Source organism: Arvicola amphibius, chromosome 14 (assembly GCF_903992535.2).
Source record: "Arvicola amphibius chromosome 14, mArvAmp1.2, whole genome shotgun sequence".
NCBI classification, from domain to species: Eukaryota; Metazoa; Chordata; class Mammalia; order Rodentia; family Cricetidae; genus Arvicola; species Arvicola amphibius.
The window spans coordinates 37,588,878-37,613,016 of NC_052060.1; the positions used below are offsets into that span (position 1 = coordinate 37,588,878).

The 24,139-nt window shown below is 44.5% G+C and overlaps 1 protein-coding gene across 1 annotated transcript in view; it reads right to left on the minus strand.

Annotated features, from left to right (window-relative positions):
• Egf (epidermal growth factor) overlaps positions 1-19,361 on the minus strand; it is a 74,380-nt gene extending 55,019 nt beyond the window's left edge. The window contains exons 1-5 of the mRNA XM_038311400.1: positions 18,800-19,361; positions 4,825-5,024; positions 2,401-2,582; positions 1,812-2,039; positions 917-1,119 (exon numbers count right to left, since the gene is read on the minus strand). Of these exons, the coding sequence (XP_038167328.1) occupies positions 917-1,119; positions 1,812-2,039; positions 2,401-2,582; positions 4,825-5,024; positions 18,800-18,923 (937 nt within the window). The 5' untranslated portion in view covers positions 18,924-19,361. The remainder of the gene's footprint in view (positions 1-916; positions 1,120-1,811; positions 2,040-2,400; positions 2,583-4,824; positions 5,025-18,799) is intronic.
• Positions 19,362-24,139: the final 4,778 nt, after the last annotated feature.

Consider the following 24,139-nt stretch of genomic DNA (forward strand, 5'->3'; position numbering starts at 1 on the left):
GCAGGACAGGCTGATTGTCGATGAACATGGAGCGGGACAAAGAGGACTGCACCTTTGAGACGTTCTTATGAGGTAGAATGGAAGGAATTTGGTGGGAGAAACCAAGACCACCAGAGTACCCGCCTTCCCGCAAATGCTAAGATAGTTGGACTGAAGGCATAAACCTCCACAGGCCCAGGCAAGCTCTTTGACCCCTCACCCTTGCCTAAGGCTATACTAACAGCTCCAACCCACTTCCATCTGCCATTTGAGAGGTCACTAGTAGGAACTCAAAGTACTTTTTCTGTCATGTCACTTCTCTGAAAATTTACTGTTCTTTCTTGTAGATGTTCTCTAGGTGGCCATGTGCTCAGGCAGACTATTTATGTGCTTGTTTGTTTGTTTTTGATGAGCCAATCAAATGGCATGCTCACACCCCAGTTTGCCCCTCACCAGTTGAGCTCATTGCAAGGTGTAATTACATCCTGCCTTGCTTTCTTCTTCCTTTGTCTCCCCTTTGTTAATACATAGCAAGCAAGTGCTTCAAGTCAGACCATTTTATTTTGTTTTATTGTCTGGGTTTTTAACTACCATGCATTCAATGGTTATTCATAACTAAGTCAATCTTAAGCAGTAAACGTTAGCAAAGTAAACGAGCATTACTAACTCAACTGCTCTAGCCACCTCCCATGCTTAATTTCTTTAGGAACCCTGTATGTCCTTCTTCATATATATGGAAAGGGATGCTAATTAATGTCTACATGTTTTTCTCTTTTTAATCTGCCTTTTGTTTCCGGACTATGTTTTAACCAAGAACTGATGAAGGCTGAGTAAAAATTTATCTCCCCTACACACTGTAATTCCTAAGCGTCTAGCTTGAACCAGAAGGTAAGAAGTGAATACATGCTAGTTTCTTCTGGGGTAACTAGCGACTCACCAGAGCCCTGGGCACCGTCCTTTGCCCCAGGCTGTACATGTGGGTGCACTACTTTCAGTTGTCCAGGTGGCACAAAGGATGGACTGAGGTTCATTCTAACCATGTCCTTCCCGGTGTGTTTGTTGGCTATCCAAATTGCCTTCGTTTTCAATGTTGAGTAGAAGATGCGGTCACCAAAAAGGGCCATTGTAAACAAACTGTGCCTAAAAACATCCAGAAAGGGGAGGAGACGTTAATGGCAGGACATATATTCATTAAATTTTTAAAGCTGAATCCCCCCACTTGGAAATTTTTTGTTTGTTTGCATTTTAATCATCTTTCTTTTCTTACTTTGGTTTAGATAAACACATTTTAGGTTTAAAATTTGGTTTATGTCATCACACTTAGAACTAAGAGAATACAATCTCTAGCTCCAACTCTCTCTCCTGTCACACACAAGTGTGATGAAAATGGAGAGGAAACCAGGAGTAAGGAGTGAAGAGACCTGGTCTTGATAGCTCCACACCAGGCGAAGTTTTGCTTCTTCCACACATTGGCTCTAGAGCAAGTTTCACGAGAGACAATGCTTCCCAAATAAATGGCAAAAAATGACGGAGAAGGACGCGTATGACCAACCCGTGGGAGCATATCATACGTACACATGCTGCTAATTATTACTGGCATATATTTACTTGATCTTCACAATAACACCAACAAACAGGTACTATTACCATATCCAGTGAAAGAACACTGACTACAGGAGACATTAAGTAATTTGCCCAGAGTCACTCAGCAGTGACTAGTTAGTGACTCTGGTCCAAACTAGTACACCCCTGTAGCTGACAAGAGGAAAATTAACTCATCGCACCAGCTTCCAATGGCAACTGTTCGGCTGCCTTGCAAAAGCAAAACCTACTGTGTTCGATGTTTGATAAGATGGAATGAGCCACCATCATAATCACAGGAACGAATGTAAGTCTGTCTTCCTTCTCCGCTGTCCTGAGCCCAAAAGAGCCGCTTCTCACGTCCGTCCAGGGTCAGTGCGGCAATCCTCTCCGGTGTCTCCAGCAGGGTTTTCACATCCACCCCACTGAGAGCTGCTCTGTGAAGGCTGCCAGCCACCTCTGAAGACCAAAATATCAACCTAGGAATGCACACAACACACACAGCCATAACTGAATGAACAGTCGCTAAAGTGGGGGCTCCCGCCTCTGGTGCCTGCCCAGGGAGAGGCTGACCATTTTGAATGAGACTTCAAGAATGTGTGTGTATTTCCTATTGTGATTTCAAGTGTGAAAGAAGACTAAGCTCTTGGGGAACACCAAGCAGGGAGGGGTGTCTACAGAGTCCTAACCCAGCCACTTTTTTTTGGAGAAAATGGCATCTCTGTATTGTCCAGAAGTCCGTTTGCCTTTCTGGTATTATGATTTGGGGATCTTGTTGAGGTTTGAAGTTCATTTCAGTTCATTTCAATTTCCTTAAAAACAATGACAACAGATTCTTACCTCTCTATTGGATCCACTGCTACATTCGCTGGCTGTTTTAAGGAACTCAGAAGAACGTGGGAACTGGTGCCTTTCATATCTGTCACGGTGATGGTTCCTTCCTGTTGATCTGCCCAGAGAACCTCCTCATCTATCCAGTTTATGACCATCCCAGAAACACTCTTCTCTAGACGGCATACTGTCTGCAAAACCAAATTTCAATATTATAAATATTTATAACTCACAACGAAATTGCTCTGTTGTTGCACATGTGAAGCCTGTCATTTTAGTGTTTGCCATTGAATGTGTTCCCCACATCTTTCACGTGATAAAATAGCCACAGAGTTTTTGTTTTGATTCAGCAACAGTACCCCTCTCCTTGTGAGTAGGCCATTTGTATTATAGCTTTGGGATAAAGAATTATCCTATATACTACTGAAATTAAGCGATAAGCCACAATATATTAATAACTTCACGGATTCTTTTTTTATGCTTACAGGCAGTGTATTCAGTTGCGCTTGGTAATGGGATCATAACCTAAATTCGGCTTTAGGTCTTTCCAAGCTCTGAGTAAGCAGAGCTAACCATTGGCTTTGAGCAGAGTCATGGAGTGGATTCCCCACCCCCTTCAGAAACAGGATCTCCTGTAGCCCAGTCTAGCCTGGAACCGGTTAAGTACTTGAGGATGACCTTGAATTCCAAACCCTCCTGCCTCTGTTTCTGGAATGCTGGGATTACAGGTCTGTCCACCTGACCTGGTTTATGTTCGTCTGGGGCTCACACCCAGGGTTTTCTGTGAGGCCAGGCAGCTGAGCTGCAGCCACAGTCTCTAGAAGCAGCTTTGCTATGGGATCCCATTTTCTTCTGCCTCACCCTTCTTCCATGAGAGCCCTTTCATCTTGCAGATCTCAGTGGCACCAGAAAAGCAGGGGTCCTCTTTGGGCTGTCCCTCACATCTTCTTGAAAGAACCAAACAAAAGAGTCTGTATCTGTGAGTCCAGCCTAGGCCAGTCAAACTAGTTCTCTTGGGGTTTGGAAGGCTCAAGGTAGGAGGAAGCCTTGGCTTTTCAGTCCACAGGTTCCGGCGGTGTCATAACCCTACCCTTGCAGTAGGTGCAGTGATACAGGACATCTCTGAGCGTGAGGCTTGGTAGAGGCAGCACAGTCTCAAAGCTGTGCTGGATCTCAGAACCGGCCAGCTAAGCCACCAACTGCTGCGAGCTCACATTAGTTCTTCCATGTCAATTGTTTTTGCATTCAGCATGTGCTCCTCTTTTCATATTGTTTTAAACACATGAGCGGGGATAACAGTGAGTTCTTAGGCATCAGGTCAATCCTTCCTAAGGATTTGACATAAATACATAACTGTTTTTACTTTTTTTTCCCAGTTTGTTGACAGGGAGCTTCCAAATTCTCAGATTTTCACGGTTTTAGCAGATGGCCGGAGAATACGAACAGCCAAACTTGTTAAAGTGAGGCTAGCCAGTATTAGAGATGTACTAAAATAGATTTGCACCTAATTGAAGCTTTTAGGAATAATTGAAAGGACAGAGGTTTGTTTTGGAAGAAAAAAGAAAAACTCCCAACAATGAGCCCCTTGTGTTGGGAATAAACGCTGGAGGTTCCGCTAATCACCTGCTCTCAGTAATCCATCCCCAGCGCGCATTCCTCCAGGGACTCACTGCCGGGTTCTACCAGTTGAAGAAAAAGATTAAGGGTCTTTTGTACGTACTTGAAATACAACTCTTCTTTATCTGTCCTTGGCTTCATTTTTCCCCCCAGAGTACAAATACTTTGAGAATACAAAGGCATTTTTTTTTCTTCCTAAATGTCAGGCAATTTCTTTCCCTACACGAGAAAAAATGCACGCAGATAAAACAGATGTTCTTGACCTCAGCACTATTGACGCGTGAAGTTAGATGGGGCTTCACTGTGGGGCTGTCCCACAGAGTGAGGATGTTGAGTGACAGTCGTGCCCTGAACCCACCAGATGCCTGTAGCATCTTTACCCTCCTGGCTTACTCATGTGTGACAACCTAAAAGACTCTGGTCAGATGTTCGTAGAGGGACTGTCTGAGGTACAAATTCAACATGCAAATAATGTCTTCACAATGACTGACTGAACAAAATCAGATGTGTTCAAAGTTACATTTATTTCCTCGTGTTCTTCTTTAGAGGCTTACAAACATCAATTTGTAAGTTTAATCAATAGTTTAGAATCACAGGGGCAGATTAAATGCCTGTATTTAACACACACATTTGAACCATAATGTGTTTTCATTTATCTTCCCATCCAAGTTCCGAGTACTGTTTAGCTCATGAGACCAGGTGCATTCAGAGTGGTATGGCCTTATACAAATTATCTACATTAAACATTCAGTCTGTCACATTTGCCAGCTTTTGTGTAAATTCCTGACATACTGTTCATGATAATGGGACTTTTACCTCTTGTCTTGACCCGTTAAGGAAAACTCTTTGCAAAAGTTGTCTCTCTAAGTCCACCCAATAGAGTCTCTCCTCTTTGTAATGAAAATCCATGATCGCTGGGATGCCAGCATCCACCACCAATTGCTGGTGATTTGTTCCTTCTGGGTCAATCCGAGAGATACTGCTTCCATGTGAGAAAATTAGGAAGGGTGCAGGACCTAAGGGGGAGAAAGAAGTCAACTTGCAGATTCTCAATGATATTTAATCTGATCCATATAAAATACTTCCTATGACAATTCATAGATGTAGTTAATTCTACATATATTATATATGCTATATTATGTTATGTATATTGTGTTATATATGTCATATACTAACTACATATACTATGTATGCAGTTAATTCTGCATATAACTTAAATTTATAGTCTTGTATTTTAAATAAAAACTATTCTATACAGAATAAGGGGTCCTTGTAGATTTCTACAAACCATCTTCTTTATAAGGGGATTATAAGAAATGTGCATTGCCAAATTATGAAAAAACAAGTTATTTAAAGAGAAATACATATTCTACTAATGTACACTTAGTACACACAAAAAAGAAAACAAGGTAAGGCTTTCTATCATAGAAAGAAAGTCTGTATGAATGTTGAGTTTAGTTGTATAAACCGGGAATAAAATTATTGCATTAGTTACTTTGTGTTGCTGTCATCAACATGCCTGATAGGTTTGCTCTGAATCACAGTTTCAGAATACTCGGAACTATTGTGGTGGGGAGGAAAGCCTAGGGCATCTCAGTTCACGGCATGTGTGGAGAAGGATGTTCACATCATAGTGACCAGAAGACGGAGACCATGACAGGAACAAGGGACTGACTCTGACCCTGGCTACCTACTGCAGCCAGCCAGGCCATGCCTTCTAAAGGTTCCTCAGCCCCCCAAATACTACAGACCTTGAGGACCAACCGCTCAAAGCATGAACTTACAGGGAACATTTCAGACGCAAACCGTAACAATTCTAAACACTGTTGTGCCTCCCCCTCTGGCCAGAGCCGTCAAGTAATGGATGAGTTGGAATACGGTGGAGAGCAGAGGGAACCCCTAAGAGGAAGCAGAGAAGTTGGAATGCTAGCTTCCAACTGTCAGTAAACATTGCGAGGGTGAGGAAGAGTTAGAGCAACGTGATTATCTGGAGAAGTGAGGGAGGAGTCCTGAGGTGATTGGCTTCTTGTTCCCAGAGACTCTGTGAGGAGAAACAGCAAGCAGGCAGGTGTAGGGGTGGGTATCCAGACAGGGCCAATAGAGGAAAGAGGAGGATCCAGGACCCCTATAAAACACCCAAGTCAACGTCTGTTAAATGGCGCTCCAGCCCTGGGCTTCTCCTGTTCCAAGTGTCTAAAGACCCCTTTTTTGGGGTCTTCTGTCTTTCCCTGTCATTCAGTTCTTTGTTCATTCCCCTAGACAAATGCTGATATCCCTGTTACAGACAGGCTACAGTAGCCATAAAATACAGGATGGCAAGTTAAATTTGAATTACATATACAGATGGAAATTCTCTAATCTAAAATTCTAACATTCTGAATGTCCCCCAAATTGCAAACTCTGATGGTCATCAGCATGACATCGCAAGTGGAAAACCCCATACCTGATCACACAGGAAGACTAAAAATTTTATATAACGTCACCTTCAGGCTTCATGTGTAAGTGATGTCTGCCTGGAGACTTGGATACTGCTCCCAACAGATTTCAGTATGTATGTGCAAATATTCCAAAAAGCCAAAAGAATCTAAAACATTTCTGGCCCCAAGTCATCTTTGAATGTAAGACCAATTCAAATGCCACATCTACTCTCAAAAGTTAGTCTCTATTTATCTAGGATTAATTTCAGTGGGACCCTTGACTTTCTATTTACATGATCTTCGCGGTAGACCTCCCTGGTCCCAGCAGTACCTTGCTGTGTGCCTTAACCACTGTGCCCAGAGTCCTTCCCTATTTAGATCAAGGCCACCTGGCACCCTGACTTGTCAGCTCTCAGCATCTGCGTGGAAACTGCAGAGTGAATTACTGGATGGGTTTATCTTTTAGGCTCTGAAATGAATCAAATGACGGTCTCATTTCCTGGACTGAAGCTGGTCCCTAGTCTCTCCTGACCAGAAGGGAACGGCTGCTATCACCCTGCATTTAGAAAATGATGGAACTCTTGAGGCGAGGGGACAATCAGAGGACAATTCTAACATTTTTGTGACTTTTATTGCTGTCTTTGTTCTATTCTGTTAAGCTTTCACACTGTAATGGGATCTATTAAATGACTTCATTGTCCTAAGGATTGAGCATGATGAGTTAGCAGGTTCTAACTCTGGGGTCTGAGTTTGAAGTTAGAAAGCATTATCTTCATTTCTGTGGATACAACACAAGAGAGATGCAGGAGGAACGAGGGAGTATCAGGTCAGGAGAATCCGAATCGATGTCTCTATAGGTGTCTAAGAGAAGGAACTCAAAGCCGTTTCTGATATCTTTATGTCAATACTATCCCTCTGCATAGAGGGGAATGGTCCATGCTTGGTTACCACTGAAGCCATAAAAGCCCCAAGACACCATCAAAGACATGGAAAGGGCACTGACTGATAGACAAGCAGCTTTGTGTAATGGTGACTTTTTGTTGTCATCTTGTTTGGGTTAAAATATACCCCGGAGGTAAGTGAAGCATACTCCTGGCTGAGTCCTGCAAGCCCATTTCTCGAGCCAGTGAGGTCAGCATCCTCTAGCTTATCCAATGCGTTAGACTCTCAGTGGACAACTCATTATTAGGAGGCAGTGACAGTAAAAAGGGGGACAGTTGGGCTGCACCATTGTGTTATGGAGCCCTGTTGACATTTCTGCTTCCTGCCAGAGGAGGAGAACAGCTCCTGCCATATGTTCCCACTATCATGATGTTCTGCCTCACAGTGGATCCTAAAACACACAGCCAGCAAGCACAGACTGAAAACTCTGAGTCTCTGACTCAAATAAATTTTTCTCCTGAACAGACACTCTGGATGTAGCCACACAAAAGCCTCAGTCACACACCCATCTTCTCATGCTTGCTAGCAAGGCTCTCTGAACATCTCATGGAATTACTCTGGCCTATGGGATTCTTAGAAAAAAAAAAAAAAGAAAATGAAACCACACATGAGAATACACTTGGTTAATGATTCAGGTCTACATGTTAGGAACTTTCTGTCGTGCATTCCCACAGCTTTACCATGTAGATTTGTGCCACTATTTCAATGGGAAACCAAGAACTAGAAGGCTCGTCTCATAGAGCAAAGGCAGCCTGAGCTTAGAGCTGCCAACCTGTGGACCACAATGGGACACAGGCCTATAGATCCATTGCCAAGGGTCGTCTCAGGGACACGTAGCATGGCCTTTCTAGAAATAACAATTTATCAAACACATCAGACTAATTTTTAATGCATTGATGTATTGATGTGAACAGTTAAAGGTCGCATTTATTTACGTTGCTCCATAAATAGTTTACAGGTTGGAAGGGGGGCATTCTCACCATTTTAATATTCCTCATCCCAGATTACGGTCTGATTCTTTGCACATAACAGACACTCAAAACAGTCTTTGAGCAAATTAATGAATGAGGAAATAGGGGCTGGAGAAACAGCTTGGTGGTAAAGAGCACTGACTGCTCTTCCCGAGGACCTGGATTGAAAAGGAGACTGTGTTTTCATTTCCTGGTCACCCAGACTTGAATCATCATACAGAAACTATATGAATTATAGCATTGTTTGGTCGATTGCTCAGTTTTATTTTTTAGCTAGCTCTTACATCTTGAATTAACTCATTTCTTTTAATCTGTGTATTGCCACGAGGTTGTGGCTTACTGGTAAGTTTCTGGTGTCTTTCTTCTTCGGCAGCTACATGGCATATCCTTGACTCCGCCTACTCTCTCTCTATATATATATATATCGGTTCAGATATCCTGCCTGGCTTTACTCTGCTAAGCCATTGGCCAAAACAGCTTTATTCTTCAACCAATACAAGCAACACATCCACAGAAGGACATCCCATGTCACTGGGTTCTATCCCAAGCACCTACGTGGCAGCTCACGACTGTCTGTAACTTCAGTCCTGGGGATCCAGTGCCCTCTTCTGGCCTCTGTGGACATTGTATACATGTGTTGCACAGACATACATGCACCCAACACTTACACATAAAATATTTTTTTAAAAAAAATCAAGAAGTAATTGTATTTTATTTATTTTCTGGAATTTTCCCAGTAGACACAGAGACTAAATTCATACAAGTATGGTTCAACATAGGGCAGTTATTTTAATGACAACATGTAATAGCAAATTTTCACATCATGGTCATGTTTACCCTCACAGGCTACCCTGAACTAGACAGAGCAGCTATTACGCCAATTAGTTTTTGTCAACTTGAGACAAACTCGAGTCTCCTGGGGAGAGAAAACCTCAGCTGAGGCATTGCTTCCATTGGATTGCCCTACGTGTATGTCTGTGGGGAATTTTCCTAGTTGGTGATGTGGGATGGCTCAGCCCACTGTGGGTACTGCCACCCCTGGGCAGATGGAAGTAACCTGAGCAGGCCATGACGAGCAAACCAGTAAGCAGCACTCCTCCGTGGTTTCTGATTCTGTGTCTCCTTCCAGGTTCCCGTCTTAGCTTCCCTCAGTGATGAACTGCAATGTGGATGTTATAAGCCAAATAAATCCTTTCCTCCCCAAGTTACTTTTGGTCATGGTGGTTTTCACAGGAGCAGAAACCAAAGCAGAGCAGAAATTAATAAACGAATGAAAAGGGAAAGGGAAAGCTCACCAACATGTGATTCATTAAAAGCATAAATCATAGTGTTAACTTATATAATATTTCAAAATACAGAAAACAATGTTAAAATAGCACATTAAAATTTGGATAACTCGTATTTTATCCTTTTATCTTGCCCATCAAAAGATGATAACCCAGGGATTACTGTATCTTAGAACGGGATGCTCTGGTCAGACTTGGTGGCACAAGCCTATAAACCCAGCTGCTCGGGAGCTGGAAGCAATGGACTCACAAGTTCAAGGCCAGTATGGGAAACAGAATGAGCTGAGGACCAGCCAGAGAACTTGTTCCAGAATAAACGTGGAAAGGAGGCCGGGGCCGTATCTCTGCGGTAGAGTACTTGCCTCGTGTGTGTGATGTCCTGGGGTCAATTCCCAGTACTTAGGGCAAAAATATTTAACTGGGAGACCCTTTCATCTAGATCATATCTAGCCTTTGTCAATTTTTCTGTTCAACCCACCCCCTCGCCTCCCTCCGTCCCCATCCACTCCTTCTCTCCCCTCCTCACCCTCGTGTGTTTATGTGTGTACATCTGTGTACATGGGTGTGCAGCTGGCTGACCCATGCACATGTGGCAATCCATTTTTTAAAACAAACACTGCAGGTGACTTTCATATCTTAATAGGTGTGGAGAACTTGAATCACTTAGGAGGAAGCTGAGTGATGTTTCCCAAAGCCCCGCCACTGCTAGTTCACGGCAGAGCTAACACCAGAGCACGCAGACGGTCCTCCTGCCTGCTCCTCTCTCTATCCCAACTCTGCCATGCTCTGTGTTGTCACAGGTGAGGACACCACTCTCTTCATCCCTGGTGTGGCTGATGATAATCCCATTTTCCTTAAAACTCTGCTCACTTTCTTCCACCATCAACCTTGCTTTATGGAAACCGGTGCTGAGGTTAAGTGTTTGTAGACATGGAATATATGTTTTAAAACACAATGAAACTCTCTGGAGACTAGGTTTGGTGAAAGTCACTTGCATTTTCTCACTACTGCCCACGACTACAAAAACACCAGAGTGTGGCCATGTATGAAGGCATACTGTGCACTTCGGAACAGCAAGAGCTTCCCCACATCCAAACAGACTGGGTTTAGTTTTGGTGCAATAGGAGGGAAGTGCATAGAAAAATCAAACCACATTTAAGGAGCAAAGGCAAGGGTTACAACCGACAAGAACCCCTGATTTCTCAACCTTCGGGTTGATAGAGTAGCTTCAGGGACCAGAGAGGAGTCCAGGAGGCAGGGGGCATATTGAAGACTTTCATTAGTGACCACAAAGAACAGAGGCTCCCATGGCACAGTGAGAGACCAGAAGCAAACTGGGACTGAAGTAAGAACAAACAGAAATCTCCCACCCTCTCTCTCTCTCTCTCTCTCTCTCTCTCTCTCTCTCTCTCTGACACACACACACACACACACACACACACACACACACACACAATTTTAAAGCTTAAAGAAAAAGTCTTAACGTAGCCAGGCAGTAGTGGCACACGCCTTTGATCCCAGCACTCAGGAGGAAGAGGCAGGAGGATCTCTGTGAGTTTGAGGCCAGCCTGATCTACAGAACTAGTTCCAGGATATCTAGAGCTGTTACACAGAGAAACCCCGTCTCAAAAAAAACAAAACAAAACAAAATCTTAATACGACGTAAAGCAATGCTGCTCAGTTGTTTATTCCTGTTTCCTTACTCCTGTCCTACAAACCCACCCTCCTGCCACCACCCAGTGGGAATCCTCATTTAATTCAGGTGAATGGGGACTGACTGCATAATTTTCCCTTTTTGACATGGCATTGATCATCTTCTCATGGGTAACAGACCACCCTTGCATCTTTTCTGTTAAGTGTCCAAATCCTTTGCCTGTTCTTAAATTGTTATTATTGAAGTTTTTTTTAAAAATTACATTTTGATCTCATTTGCCAAGCTGCAGCCGAAGGAGAAGGGGATAAGTAAGTATGAATAATAAGAAAGCAGCCTGCCCACAAACCTGGAAAAGCACCCAGGAAACAATTGACTACAAAAGAGACTCTAAGAGTGCGCCCTCTACTGGAGAAAACCCATCCTTAGAGGGCTGGGACTGTGGCACCTGAAACAAGAAGTATCAGAAGGCCATTGAACTTCCGACTCTCAAGGTCCCCTTCCAGCGTCTGGTGTGAGAAATCGCTCAGGACTTCAAAACAGACCTGCGCTTCCAGAGCGCAGCTATTGGTACTTTACCAGCGGCAAGCGAGGCCTCTCTTGTTGGCCTTTTTGAAAATACCAACCTGTGGACTATCCATGCCAAACATGTAACAATTATGCTAAAAGATTTCTAGCTAGCAAACCATGTATGAAGAGCACGTACTTTAAGAGTCCACTAGTAAGGGGAATGAATATTCCATTCTTAAAATAATAATAATAATAATTTCATTTTCAAAATAATAATAGTAATTTTCCCTCTTCTTCCTGCTTTCGGTGTTTTCTGTTTTCACTGGTTCTGAATGCTACATATTTTCTCCATGGAGTCACAGGTACCTAAGTATATGACTGTGATTGGAAAAATAGGCGACAGAAATCACGTATTGGAAGTTTTTCCATTTTTGTTCGTGTGTGAACTTTTAATATAAATGCAAGATGTAAAACATTAATGTAAGCAAAATGTTTCTGTGAACACATTTCAACAGTCCGACTTTATAACAACTATAAATAAACATGTTAAAATTTTCTGGACATTTGGATTTTTTAAAAAAAAACGCATACTTCTTCTTGATGGCAGCTACATGGTGTTTTGTAGAAGTTTTATCACATATGTAGATTGCATCCATTCGTTATTCTTTTCTATCTGAGTTGTCCTACATGCAAGTACAGTTTCAGTGTTGGCTGTCTTCTGTGCTGTTCCTGTGTGCTTACTAGTAGAATACACTGAGCTATATAAAAATACTTTTGCGATGCCTTCTGATAGGCGACTGCAGGCGTCTTCCCCAGCAGGACCTAGTTTCCATTGTTTCGTCAGCGCCTTCCGCAGAGCAACTCCTAAATTCTGATAAAGTACAATTCACCAATTTTCCTTTGATAAATTCTGTCCTTAGGATCACTTCTCAGCAGTCTTTGCTCAACCATTGGGCCAAGGTGTCTCCTTCTAAAGGTCTCGTAGCTTTGCCTCTTGAACTCAGATCTCTAACGCATTTTGAGTCCACTTTTGTGTAGACCGCACACTTAAGGATCCAGGTTCAACATGTTGTTTACAGATACTCAAGCAGGGGGACATCTAGATGTCTAAATGGCGCTGCACAATTTAGTAAAAAGATTCATTTTCCGTAAACTTGCCTTTGTGCCTTGGTGAAAGATCAAATGACTCTGTGAACCCATATCTGGGTTTTACTGTCTGTTCCATTAAGTCACGTGTCTGTCTCTTGGCCAGTTCCACAATCAAGATAACTAGGAAAAAACTCTTCCAAAAATGCAGTTTTGAGAAACAGTGGATTCTATTGTAATGTTCTGTTCCATAAGGAAAAATTTCATTTTAAGTGAGCAGTTAAAAAAAAAAAAAACCTCTCTGCTTTTCAATATAAATTATGCTCAACTTTATTTTAAAGGCCATGTTAACTATACTCAAATGGATTCATCAACATAAAGAATGAGAAAAGTTTTTCCAGGCCTAAAAAGGTAACGTGCTTGCCCGGCAAGCAGGAAGACCCGAGTTCAAGTCCCCAGACCCCACACAGTCAGATGCAGCAGTACACTTTTGGATTTCCTGTCCTCCTATAGGGAAATGAGAGATGGTGATAAGGCCAGGTAGCCTGGCATATATGGCCATAAACTTCAAAGAGACCATGTCTGAAACAAGTTGGAAGGTGAGACCCAACATCCTAGGATATCCTTTGACATGAGTTCCATATCACATGTGTGCCCATCCACAGAGAAACACACACACACACGTGCATATAATTCTCTCACACACATGTATACACAAAGACTTGAACTCACAGAGATACACCTGCTTCTGCCTCTAGAGGGTTGAGATTAAAGCTGTGTGCAACCATGCTTAGCCCAGATCAAAAGATTTCCAAAACAGAAGAAAAATATTCAAAGATGTCAAGCCTATTCCTCAACTTAATCTCATTGTTCTCTGTCCCACTTTGGCTACTGAGTTCAGGGCTGAAACCATAGACATAGCTCTGAAAACATACAGAAAAATACTTTAAGTAAGCATTTTACCTGAAATGCCAACGGCAAATATGATCACAGTAAGAATAGGTATTTATCTGGGCGGTCATGGCCAGATAATCCTAGCGCTTGGGAGGCAGAGGCAAGCGCATCGCTGTGGGTTCGAGCCCAGCCTGGTCTACAAGAGCTAGTTCCAGGACAGGCTCCAAAGCTACAGAGAAACCCTGTCTCGAAAAACAAACAAACAAAAAAAGAATTGGTATTTATAAAAAACACTTTGCCGTCAAGGATGTTAAGAATGACAACATCCTAGATTCGGCTCTTCCCGGGGAACTAACTGCGGCTTCTACTGTGTGTCATATTGGAATAACACAGCACGGAGATGCTCCTAATATGTGAAGGAGAGGAAACACTGCGTCTCAACTGGTGCACCACATGAAACATCAGTGTAGCCGCCGCGATGCTCTTCTGATTTCCTGTATCCTAGCAACCGTCTACCCGCAGGAAGAGCTACCTTCGGAATGAACGCACCAACCCACAGAGCCTGCGCAGAGAAGGGAGACAGCCGGCTGTTGAGAGCATAGGAAGGCAGTGCTTTCCTGTGAAAGGCCTGCTCTAGTCTACCATTGAGGCTCTTTGCAAGTAAATCATTGGTTATTATGAAACTCTACCGCAGGAGCAAGCTGGGTCCAAAATTCCCGCACATTCACACAATTCCAGGACACGAGGCATCCTAGGAAACATTTGGGAAACCCAAACTCTGACCGGCATGAGCATGCTTGGCCTGCTTGCTTAGGAGAATCAGAAAGTCAAGGTCAGAAGTGAAAATAAACCTGCAAATCCAAAGTCCAAGCTGGGAAGGGTCAAGGGGGGGATGAGAATAGAAGGGCCTGGTCTGTGTGGGGCTACGAGAAAGCAATTGCTCCCTCGTTCCGCTGGTCCCCCGGATGGGCTTCTCTTCACCCACCGGTCCCACTCACTAGTTCCTGCAGCTGCTCAGTAAATAACCATTCTGAGGCTTAATATTGATTATATACTCTTTGGCATATTAGCGCAGACTTTTTATTAACTAACACTTGCATCTTGAATTAACCCATTTCTATTATTTTATACTTTACCATGAGGCTCGGGGTTTGCTACCTCTTGCTTCCTTCCTGGGTGGCTACCTGGCATCTGCCTGACTCTGCCTTCTTTCCTCCTCTATCTCTGCGTGGATTTCCCGCCTTGCTATATTCTGCCCTGCCATAGGCCAAAGCTCCTTTATTAACCAATGGTAATAAAACATTCACAGCATACAGAGGGGAATCCCACATCGTTCCCTAACTCCCATGCCTGAGAGTGAAACTCTGAAAGACAACACTAAGGAAAAAAAACAAAAAAAACAAAACAAAACAAAAAACAGGTTTGCATGAGCCATCCCATAATTGCCCTGGGAAGCTAGTAGCACGGACGTATAAGAGAATGCATTTTCAGAGAGCCCGAGGCATGCCAGGAAATGGAAAGTTCCCTTCTGGTTCTATAAATAAATAAATAAATATTTTTTTAAGAGTCCTTCCACACCTGGCAAAAATGGCTCTCATCTGCATCTGCCTGCGTCGGAGTAATCTCTTTATCCCAATGCGGCGAGTGGGACTACTGGAGAAGACAGGGACTTGGCAGTGTGAAAAGCTACCTCAGTTACGGATATCATCTACCAAAGAAATCTGTGCTTTTAGTGCACCTAAGCGCAGGTAATACTTCTGTCACATGAGTAGTTTGCACATTCAGGATAGCAGTGTGAGTCTGTGGGCCGGGGCCGGCGGGGGTGGGGGTGGGGATGTGGGGGAACGGACCACAAAGATGGCTCATCCCAAGGAACGTCACCAAGGTTACCATAAGTGTTGTCCCTGTTTTCGCTCCCGTTTCTAGTGGCAGAAAATGCAGCATTAAACAAACCTACTGCTGCATTCTCTATTTTTAGAATTGTTCAGGGTGGAAGCAGTAACTAAAGCTAAAGCAAGCACTAGGCTGCTTCACAAACTGGGAAGTTTCTTGTAATCCTTTGAGCTCCCTGGAAGAAAGCGCAGTGTTTGCGTGGGTGCCTCAGAGACAGCGCCAGCACTGAACGCGGCCACGTTAACACAGTGCTGACAACAATCCCAGGAAGAGGGAACAACCGGTTTTCTTTTACCGGGAAGAAAACGAGACACACCTTTCACACGTGGCAGGCCTGACGTCTAAGCAGGGTGGCTTGTCTGTCTCCAGAGTATATAAAGACAGACAGAGCATGTGCAAACAACCTGCTGCAGTTTCTCTGTGGTTAGACGCCAGAAGAAACGTTTCTGCAGCTGGCTGGGAAAAGACAAAATCTGGACCTGAAAACTGCTCTGCTTTGCACCTGACTGGGAAATCAACCAAACTTCAGCCCGCTCTGAAATCAGTGACGTCACTGTCTACCGCTCACGGCAGACTGCCCAGTGAACTGCCTCTAAGTCAGTTCTCTGAGGCCGAGCTTCTTCCGTGACCGCCATTTACCAAGAACAAATAACACAGGTTTAGACGCCAGGCCGGAACAATTCCCTGTCCAGCTGACATTTGTCCTCCGGGGCAAAGAGATTTAAAAGTTCAGAAACCACTTGCTAACTGTTGTTTTTTGCTGCTGTCTTCATCTGCTTTCGCTTAAATAAAAGCCAAGAAAACATTTGATTTCGATTCCCGTGAACGGAAAGAAAACCCAGTTCCGTAGTACTATCTGTTGGCTTCACTGACTGGCATTCACGTGAGCAGCAGCCTCGAGACATTTTACCTGGATCCTGCTAGACCACAAAGCCTTCTTCTTGCTAGGTCAGGCTGCCCATGTAGGTGAACAGTCTCAATGCCAAAGGCAAGAAGTGCAAGTAAAATTTAAGTGGGGGGGGGGGAAATAGACGATGACGCCATTATCTATTTGTAGAGGGAAAGAAATGCTATCCTCTGGAATGTACGCGTGACAGGGTGTGACCTAGTTAGTTTTCAGCTAACCTAGGATTTAGAATGAAGCAGAGAGTTTAAAACAGTGGCCTGCAAGCAATGGGGGACAAAGAAGCAGAGGATCACACTCTATGGCGTCAGTGCCATGCCCCTGCAGTGTTCAAAATAGGCCAGAGCATGGAATGGCCTGACCACTTCGGTCGTATCATGGAACCCAGGAGGACATTCACTGGATAAGCCATTGGGTGAGGGGTATTTCACTGGCTACGCCGTGCCATCCCAACAATGAATGATCCTGAGAAACAGGCATCCTTTCTCGGGGATATTGTAAAATGACCCAACTATTAAAAAGGCGATGCAAACCTGAAATCGCGTTTGTGTGCTTCTAAAATCTATTTCTCCCACCCTGTGCAACAGTCTCCCTGAGTCATCGTTTCTGTCTGGGCATCCTGTCAATTTGGTGCAAAGTATCTCAGAAAAGCACTCTTGAGCCACCGGCAGGAGTGCGCAGGAGAACACGGCATGGGACTCACACACTATTCCAGAGGATCTAGAGCCACGCCAAGAACTGCTCCTTCAATTTCTTCCTCTCTTTAAGTGCCTCTCATGGGCTCGTCTCTTCTAGTTACTAGCTGCATGAGCGCCTCCTACCATTACCCCCCGCCCCTAAGTGTGCAAGTAGAAGCACCTGACTCTGGTCACTTTCCAACTACCCCAGTGACATTCCAGTCCATGCAACACAACTGTGGCCAAGAGTTGTCTCTTCTGTCTCCAATAGTGAAGAGAAACAGTTCTTTCATTAAGCAAAAACTTCCTGAGAATATGCACAGTGGAACTGACCCAGGTCCTGGGGCTGTAGAGGTCATTAGCAACCATTCCCTCCTTCAAAACCCCAGAGACCTGCTCTGCAATGGTAGTGAATGCTTCCTGGTGACCTTCTGGGTCTGCGAGCAGGGACACCTGATTTCCTTCTGTGTGATTTCTCTGAGTGATATAGTTTTTGGAGGTCAGCAAAGAAGCAGCAGCTGAACTCTGGCAATTTGGGCCAGTTCTGGTCTCTCTCATTCCCATAATTCTCTGTTATCTATCTTCCAGAGGTTTCTCTTCTGAGAACATAACATGTTTTCTTCGCTCCACTCTTTGTTTTTAAAAGCCAGAGCCTGTCTTGAGAGGGCAAGACGATAATAACAAATATATCAAACGTGGTGGTGCACACCTGTAATCCCACACTTGGGAAGCATAGTGAGTTCCCAGCCAGTATGAGCTACAGAGAGAGACACTGTCTCAAAGCACAAATGAAAAAAAGAGATGACAGGGAAGGATTTCCGGGACAATGTGGACCCTTAAATAAATGAAGTAGCTCCTGCCCTACACAGCAGGCACTCACCTTCGGAGTAAAGAATAGAGAGTGAGAAAATGTTTTCAGCTGGAGTGTTAGTGACGTGCAATCAGAAAACTCCCTGAGTCCTCTCAGAGAAAAGGCTGGCTCGTTTACTCCCAGTCATGTCTCAGCACTTTGCAGAGTCACCGTGCACCTGTTACTAAGAACCTGGGAACTGTGACAGAGTTTCAGAGGCCAGGAGGGTGGAGGACGAGAGCCTGAACTCCTGAATTTGAGACTGTATTTTTTTTTTTAAACAAAACAAACTTTAATTGGCATATGGCATTTTCTGCCACAAAGTTATCGGAAAGAAGGCTTTTCAAACCAACAAGACCAACTGCCACCATATGTTTCCCAGATTTCTAATGCAGAGCTGATCAGCTAGGCGTTACTATCTCCCTAGAATTTACATGATAAGAAATATCCAGCTGGTTTTGAACTGAGGCATATTCAGTCAAGCAGTGGAGAATCACGACATTTTATAATTGGCAACATCGAACTCAACCAGGAGACACACACACACACACACACACACACACACACACTTCAGAATACACAACAAAAGCAAACATATACACCCGAAGACAGCCGAGGGGGGAATAAGCACGGATGTACAAGGTAGACTAAACAGATGCCTGGAGGCACTGTACCCGAGGGGGTGGGCTCAGTTTTCTTGGTTTACTTACCTGCACAAGTGAAAGTTTCGCTTCCCTCGGGAGGACCTGGCTGACAGTTCCCGTGCTGTTGCGCTGTGACGCTGGCGACGCTAATCTTTAAAACTACGGGCAGGAAGGTGAGCGACAGCAGCATGGTCTCCGTGGTTCTAAGGTCGACAGGCAGTGACTTAAGTTGCTAGAGCTTAGAGCAGGCGGAGTTCGTGCTTCTGACCCCCAGAGCTTCCAGCCAGGTCGGCCTTCGGCCCCAGGGCATCTTTCATTTAGCTGTTTTAAAGCTGCCTTCCAGCTCCTTCTCCAGCCCTCAAGAGTCGCTGGGTGCAGCCTGAAATGCTCCAGGAGAAAGTTCCTTATCTCACTTTTTTTTTTTATCTTGGACAGCAATAAGAAATACCTGACATCCTTATGACAAATTTTGCAGAGCCTGAGAGCTCTATTTCCCGCAGTGATAGGCACAGTCAGGCAAAGGCTCAGAGAGAAAGAAAAGAATTGGTGAAAAGTTCCAAGCCCCGCCCGGACGAGGGATGAGTCTAAAGAAGAAATGTGCAGATAGGATTCCTCCCGGGACGCCGGACACGCGCTTCTCTTTTTGGAACCCGGAGAAACTCCCCTCCGGCTTTTAAATCTCTTCTGGCCCCACCCCTCCCTAGTGTCACTCCAGCAAGCCGAGGAGCCTCTTCACAAACACCAATGCGGGCAATTCTGCCAAGCAGGAAGGTAGGGCAGGGTGCCAAAGAGGAGATATTCTGCTCACTAAAAATATTCAGGGCAGGGCAGGGCAGGGAAAAGAGCAATTAGGGGGTGCGAGCCGCTTAATGGTCCGAGGGACCTGCTGAGTGCCGTTTATGGCTGAGTATCTTGACGGATGGAGACAAACTTAAGCGACGCATTTTAAGCCAAAGGTGAATAGCCCCGCTGACATTTCAGATTTATCATAATTGATCACTGACGTGAGTCATGCCAAGGGCAGCTCACCTTCAGCTCGTTATTCGAAGGATGTGTCAACGGCAACGGCCGCTCATATTCCTGCAGCTTAATCTTATTTTTTTTTCCTGTCTGTTTTAGAGTGGAATGTCTAAGATTACTCTTTCCATATCGAAGGGAAATCCCTGCAGCTAAGTGAGAAGATACAATATGCACAGACACTTTTTCCCTCCCCGCGATTTAATAAAACATCCCCAGGGACCAGGAGTGCAGGGGAAGGAGCGGCTTGTTATGATCGAGCTGTGTTAGGAAAAGAAAAGGCAAAGGAACCATGTAAAAGCTGGGGAACCCTGGAAGCACGCAGAGCCGAGTGCGAAAGTCAGGTGTCTTTCCACATCTGTGACAGAAAAAACGATAGTTTGACTCTCCACTAGCGGTCACCTGCACTCTCCACTTGGACCAAACTCCTTCAGGAATATACTCAGCACCCCCAAACACCCAGCTCTGGCCAGCCCTTCAGGTCAGCCTTGTTGAACAATGGTGACTTCAGCCTGTTGACTTCATCCTGGGGATGGACTTTAAGTTGTCCTGAGGACCGTTCCAAATTCAAGTCAAAGTAGAGCTAAGGCAATTAAAACAGCTTTGGGGTATACCTGTCACAGAAAAGGGAGTGACTCCAAGCCCTGGCCGGTGTTTGGGCTCTGACTATTTCTCAAAGACGAAAGGTTAAATCATGTTTCTCGACATCCAGCTACCCTATTCCAGGCAGCTCTGACCCTGTATAAGGAGAAACAGACCCTGAAGGGGCAAAAGAAGTCATGTGGATGGGTGTATAGAATATTTCATTGCTTTGTAGACCCACGGAGACTCAAGACTAAGAATGAATGCCCCACAAATAACCTGCACTGAGTATTCATTGCTAACCTGGCCAGTGAGCTTTCCCTTCAGCAAAACATATTTGCCAGTATTAACGACGATGGTGAGCAAAGGGATTTAGAACACAGAACAGCATGAAGCTGAATTATCGCATTAATAGAAACACAAACAGGACATAACCCACAATTCCATTCTGTTTGGATTTGGAAATAGTCATGTCATCTTTGATTAGAAAACATTTGCTTTCAGGCTGGGGAGGTAGCTCAGCAGGTAAAAATAAATGCTGCCCAGCCCATTGAGCTGAGTTTGATGCTTGGAACCCACATGGTAGAAGAAGGGGACCGACTCCTGCAATCTGTTCTCTGACCTCCACTTATACACAGCACCTCTCCCGCACCCATGTATACACACAAGTAATCATAATTTAAAAGATTTAAATGGCCAGCCGGTGGTGGCACACACCTTTAATCCCAGCACTCGGGAGGCAGAGGCAGGCAGATCCCTATGAGTTCGAGGCCAGCCTGGTCTACGAGAACTAGCTCTAGGATAGGCTCCAAAGCGACAGAGAAACCCTGTCTTGAAAAAACAAAAACAAACAAACAAAAGATTTGGATGTTTTTTTCTTTCATTGCATGTCACCTGAGCTAATGTCATTGATGCTGAAGGCAATGACATCACCTTAGGAAATAAGGAACCAATAAGGATAGAGTAGATACTTCAGCTGATGGCTGATGGTAAAATCAATCCAGCAAATTTCCAGATCACCCCAAATTACCCAGATAGTAAAATGGCTGAACTGAGTTACCCAACCAGAAAGGACTTCCAGAGGTGTGCAGAAAGTCTGTATTCTTCCTGCCATCTCTACTGATGAGGCACTGTGGTGATGGACAGGAGCCGTGCTCCCTAATATCGAGGGCTTGCTGAAGTTGGTTTTCGGCAACAATAAAGGAGAGCGTGGAAGCTTGAGCTAGGGTGTTGCAGTGGAGTCTCCAAGATGGCGGATATCCCAGGGTTGTGAAATGTCTGGGAAGGAGAGCCACAGGCAAGAAGCAGAAGCAGCCCAAAAGAGAGATGTGTATTGTGGGAAGAAAATCCGGAAGGATGGTGCCAAATGTGCTGGACATTTTATGTCAACTTGACACAAGCTGGAGTCCTCTGAAAGGAGGGAACATCAGGTGAGAAAATGCCTACACAGGATTGTACTGGTAGACAAGACTGTAGATGATTTTCTCCTTCCCTCCCTCCCTCCGTCCCTCCCTCCCTCCGTCCCTCCCTCCCTCCATCCCTCCCTCTCTCTCTCTCTCTGTCTCTCTCTCTCTGTCTCTCTCTCTCTGTCTCTCTGTCTCTCTCTCTCTCTCTCTCTCTCTCTCTCTCTCTCTCTGTTTTTCTTCCAGTTTCTTGGAACAGAATTTCTCTAGTCTCAGTTGTCCTGGTACTCACTTTGTAGACCAGCCTGGCCTTGAACACACTCTTACCTCTGACTCCCAAGTGCTGGGATTGAAGGTGTACACCACCACAGCCAGTGTTCATTTTGATAATGAATGATTGATGCAGGAGGGCCCAGCCCGTTGTGGATGATGCCACCCCTAGGCTGGTGGTCCTGGATGCTGTAAGAAAGCAGGCTGAGCGAGCAATGTAAACAGCATTCCTCCATGGCCTCTACATCAGCTCCTGGGGTTTCAGGCTTCCACTTCCTTTGAGCTCAGGTCTTAACTTCTTCCCTCAGTAGACTGTGATTCAGGATATGTAAGTCAAGCAAACTCTTCTCTCCCTACATCGCGTTTGATTATGGCATTTCATACACAAGAGTAACCAACTAAGATGCCATCTCAAGATCTTTGCAATTGAAGTTCCAGACAATGGATATGGAGCTCCGGGACTTGGGGTTTGTTCTCATGGGTTTCGGTTGTGTTTTGATTTGGTACTCCCTCACACTGTCCCAATCCTCACTTGTGGACTGACAATGTGTATTCTATGGAAGTTTATGTTGGAATTACATAATTTGCTTTTTAATCTACAGGCAGTTACAATGAGGAGGTCTCCTTGAGTCTCTGAAGAGACTTTGGACTTTACACCTTTAAACAGTGTTCGGAATGTTAAAGAGGGGCTGGAGAAGTGTCTCAGCGGCTAAGGGAACTGGCTGCTTTTCTAGAGAACCTGAGTTCAGTCCCAGCACCCACATGGCAACTCACAGGCATCCTTAACTCTAGTCCCAGGGGATCCAATATTCTCTCTGATCTCCACGGGCACCAAGCATGCACATGGTACATAGACACACATGCAAGCAGAATTTCCATATACATAAACATAAGTTTAAAAAATTTTTAATAGGAAATAAAAATTCTAATGGGGACTTTTGAAGTGGAGCTAAATGCATTTTTGCATTATAATATGGCCCCAAGCCTAGGGGACCAGGGAGGGAATGTAGTGCTTTGAATGAGAACAGGCTCAGATATTTGAACACTTGGTTCCTTTGCTGACTCTGGGGGTTGACTGTGAAGGTCTGTAGCCTCTGCCTCTTTACAACTGCCTCTGCTTTGTGTGTGTGTTTGGGATGTGATCTCTCAGCTTCCTGCCTGCTGCCGAGACTCCAGCCATCATGGAATCATAAGCCCCAATAAACTCTTCATCCTATACATTTGCCTTGGCCATGGTATCTTATCACAGAAAGAGAAAAGTAAAATAAGTGTGCAGGCTAGTTCGTGGGTCACCGGGAAGCTGGAAATGGTATCTTCTTTCCAGAACGAGGTTGGCATGTCCCTGGCATTCTACAAGCCTCGTTTGTGGGAGAAAATGAGATGGTAAAGAAGAAGTCACGAGGGGCACTACCCTGAGAATTAGCCTTACGGGGCAAAAGGCACTAATTGGGGAAAGATGACAAACTTTAGGAAGGTCAGATGTGAAAATTTCATTCAGAAGAACGGCAATGTTTCTGGGCATTTCCAAAGTGACCTGAAAACTGACAACCGCCCCTGTCAAGAAATAGACTCATAGGAATGTTCATGGAAAGGTTAGTCATAGCTATCAAAGTTGGAAGCATCCAAGAATTCACCCAGCAAACTACAGGACAACCATACAATGGCACTTTATTAAACAGCAAAAACGAACGATAAGATTGCATCCTGATGTAAACGATGGACTTTGGTTAGTGATAGTGAGCTGTTATGGGGTCGTCAATGATTATGAAGATATACTGATGCCAGGTGCCAATGAGGGAAAAGAGGTGGGTGGAAGGGCACAGAGAAATTCTCCACATTTCCTCATTTTTCTGTAACCATCCAACTGCTCTTCAAAAGTAGCCTATCCATCCGAAAGGGTGGAAAGGAGAAGGGGTCCCTCTCCAGCTGTAGCTCTCTGAATTAAAACGCAAGCTTACTGCACTTAGAAAAGTTCCTCCGGCTGAGTTAAAGACAAGCATCTAAAAACCAATACATATGAAAATCAAGAGTAGGACCAAGCCGTAAGATCGGATTTATAGTTCTGTGAAAGAACAACAAAATTTAAAGCCGGGCGGTGGTGGCACACGCCTTTAATCCCAGCACTCGGGAGGCA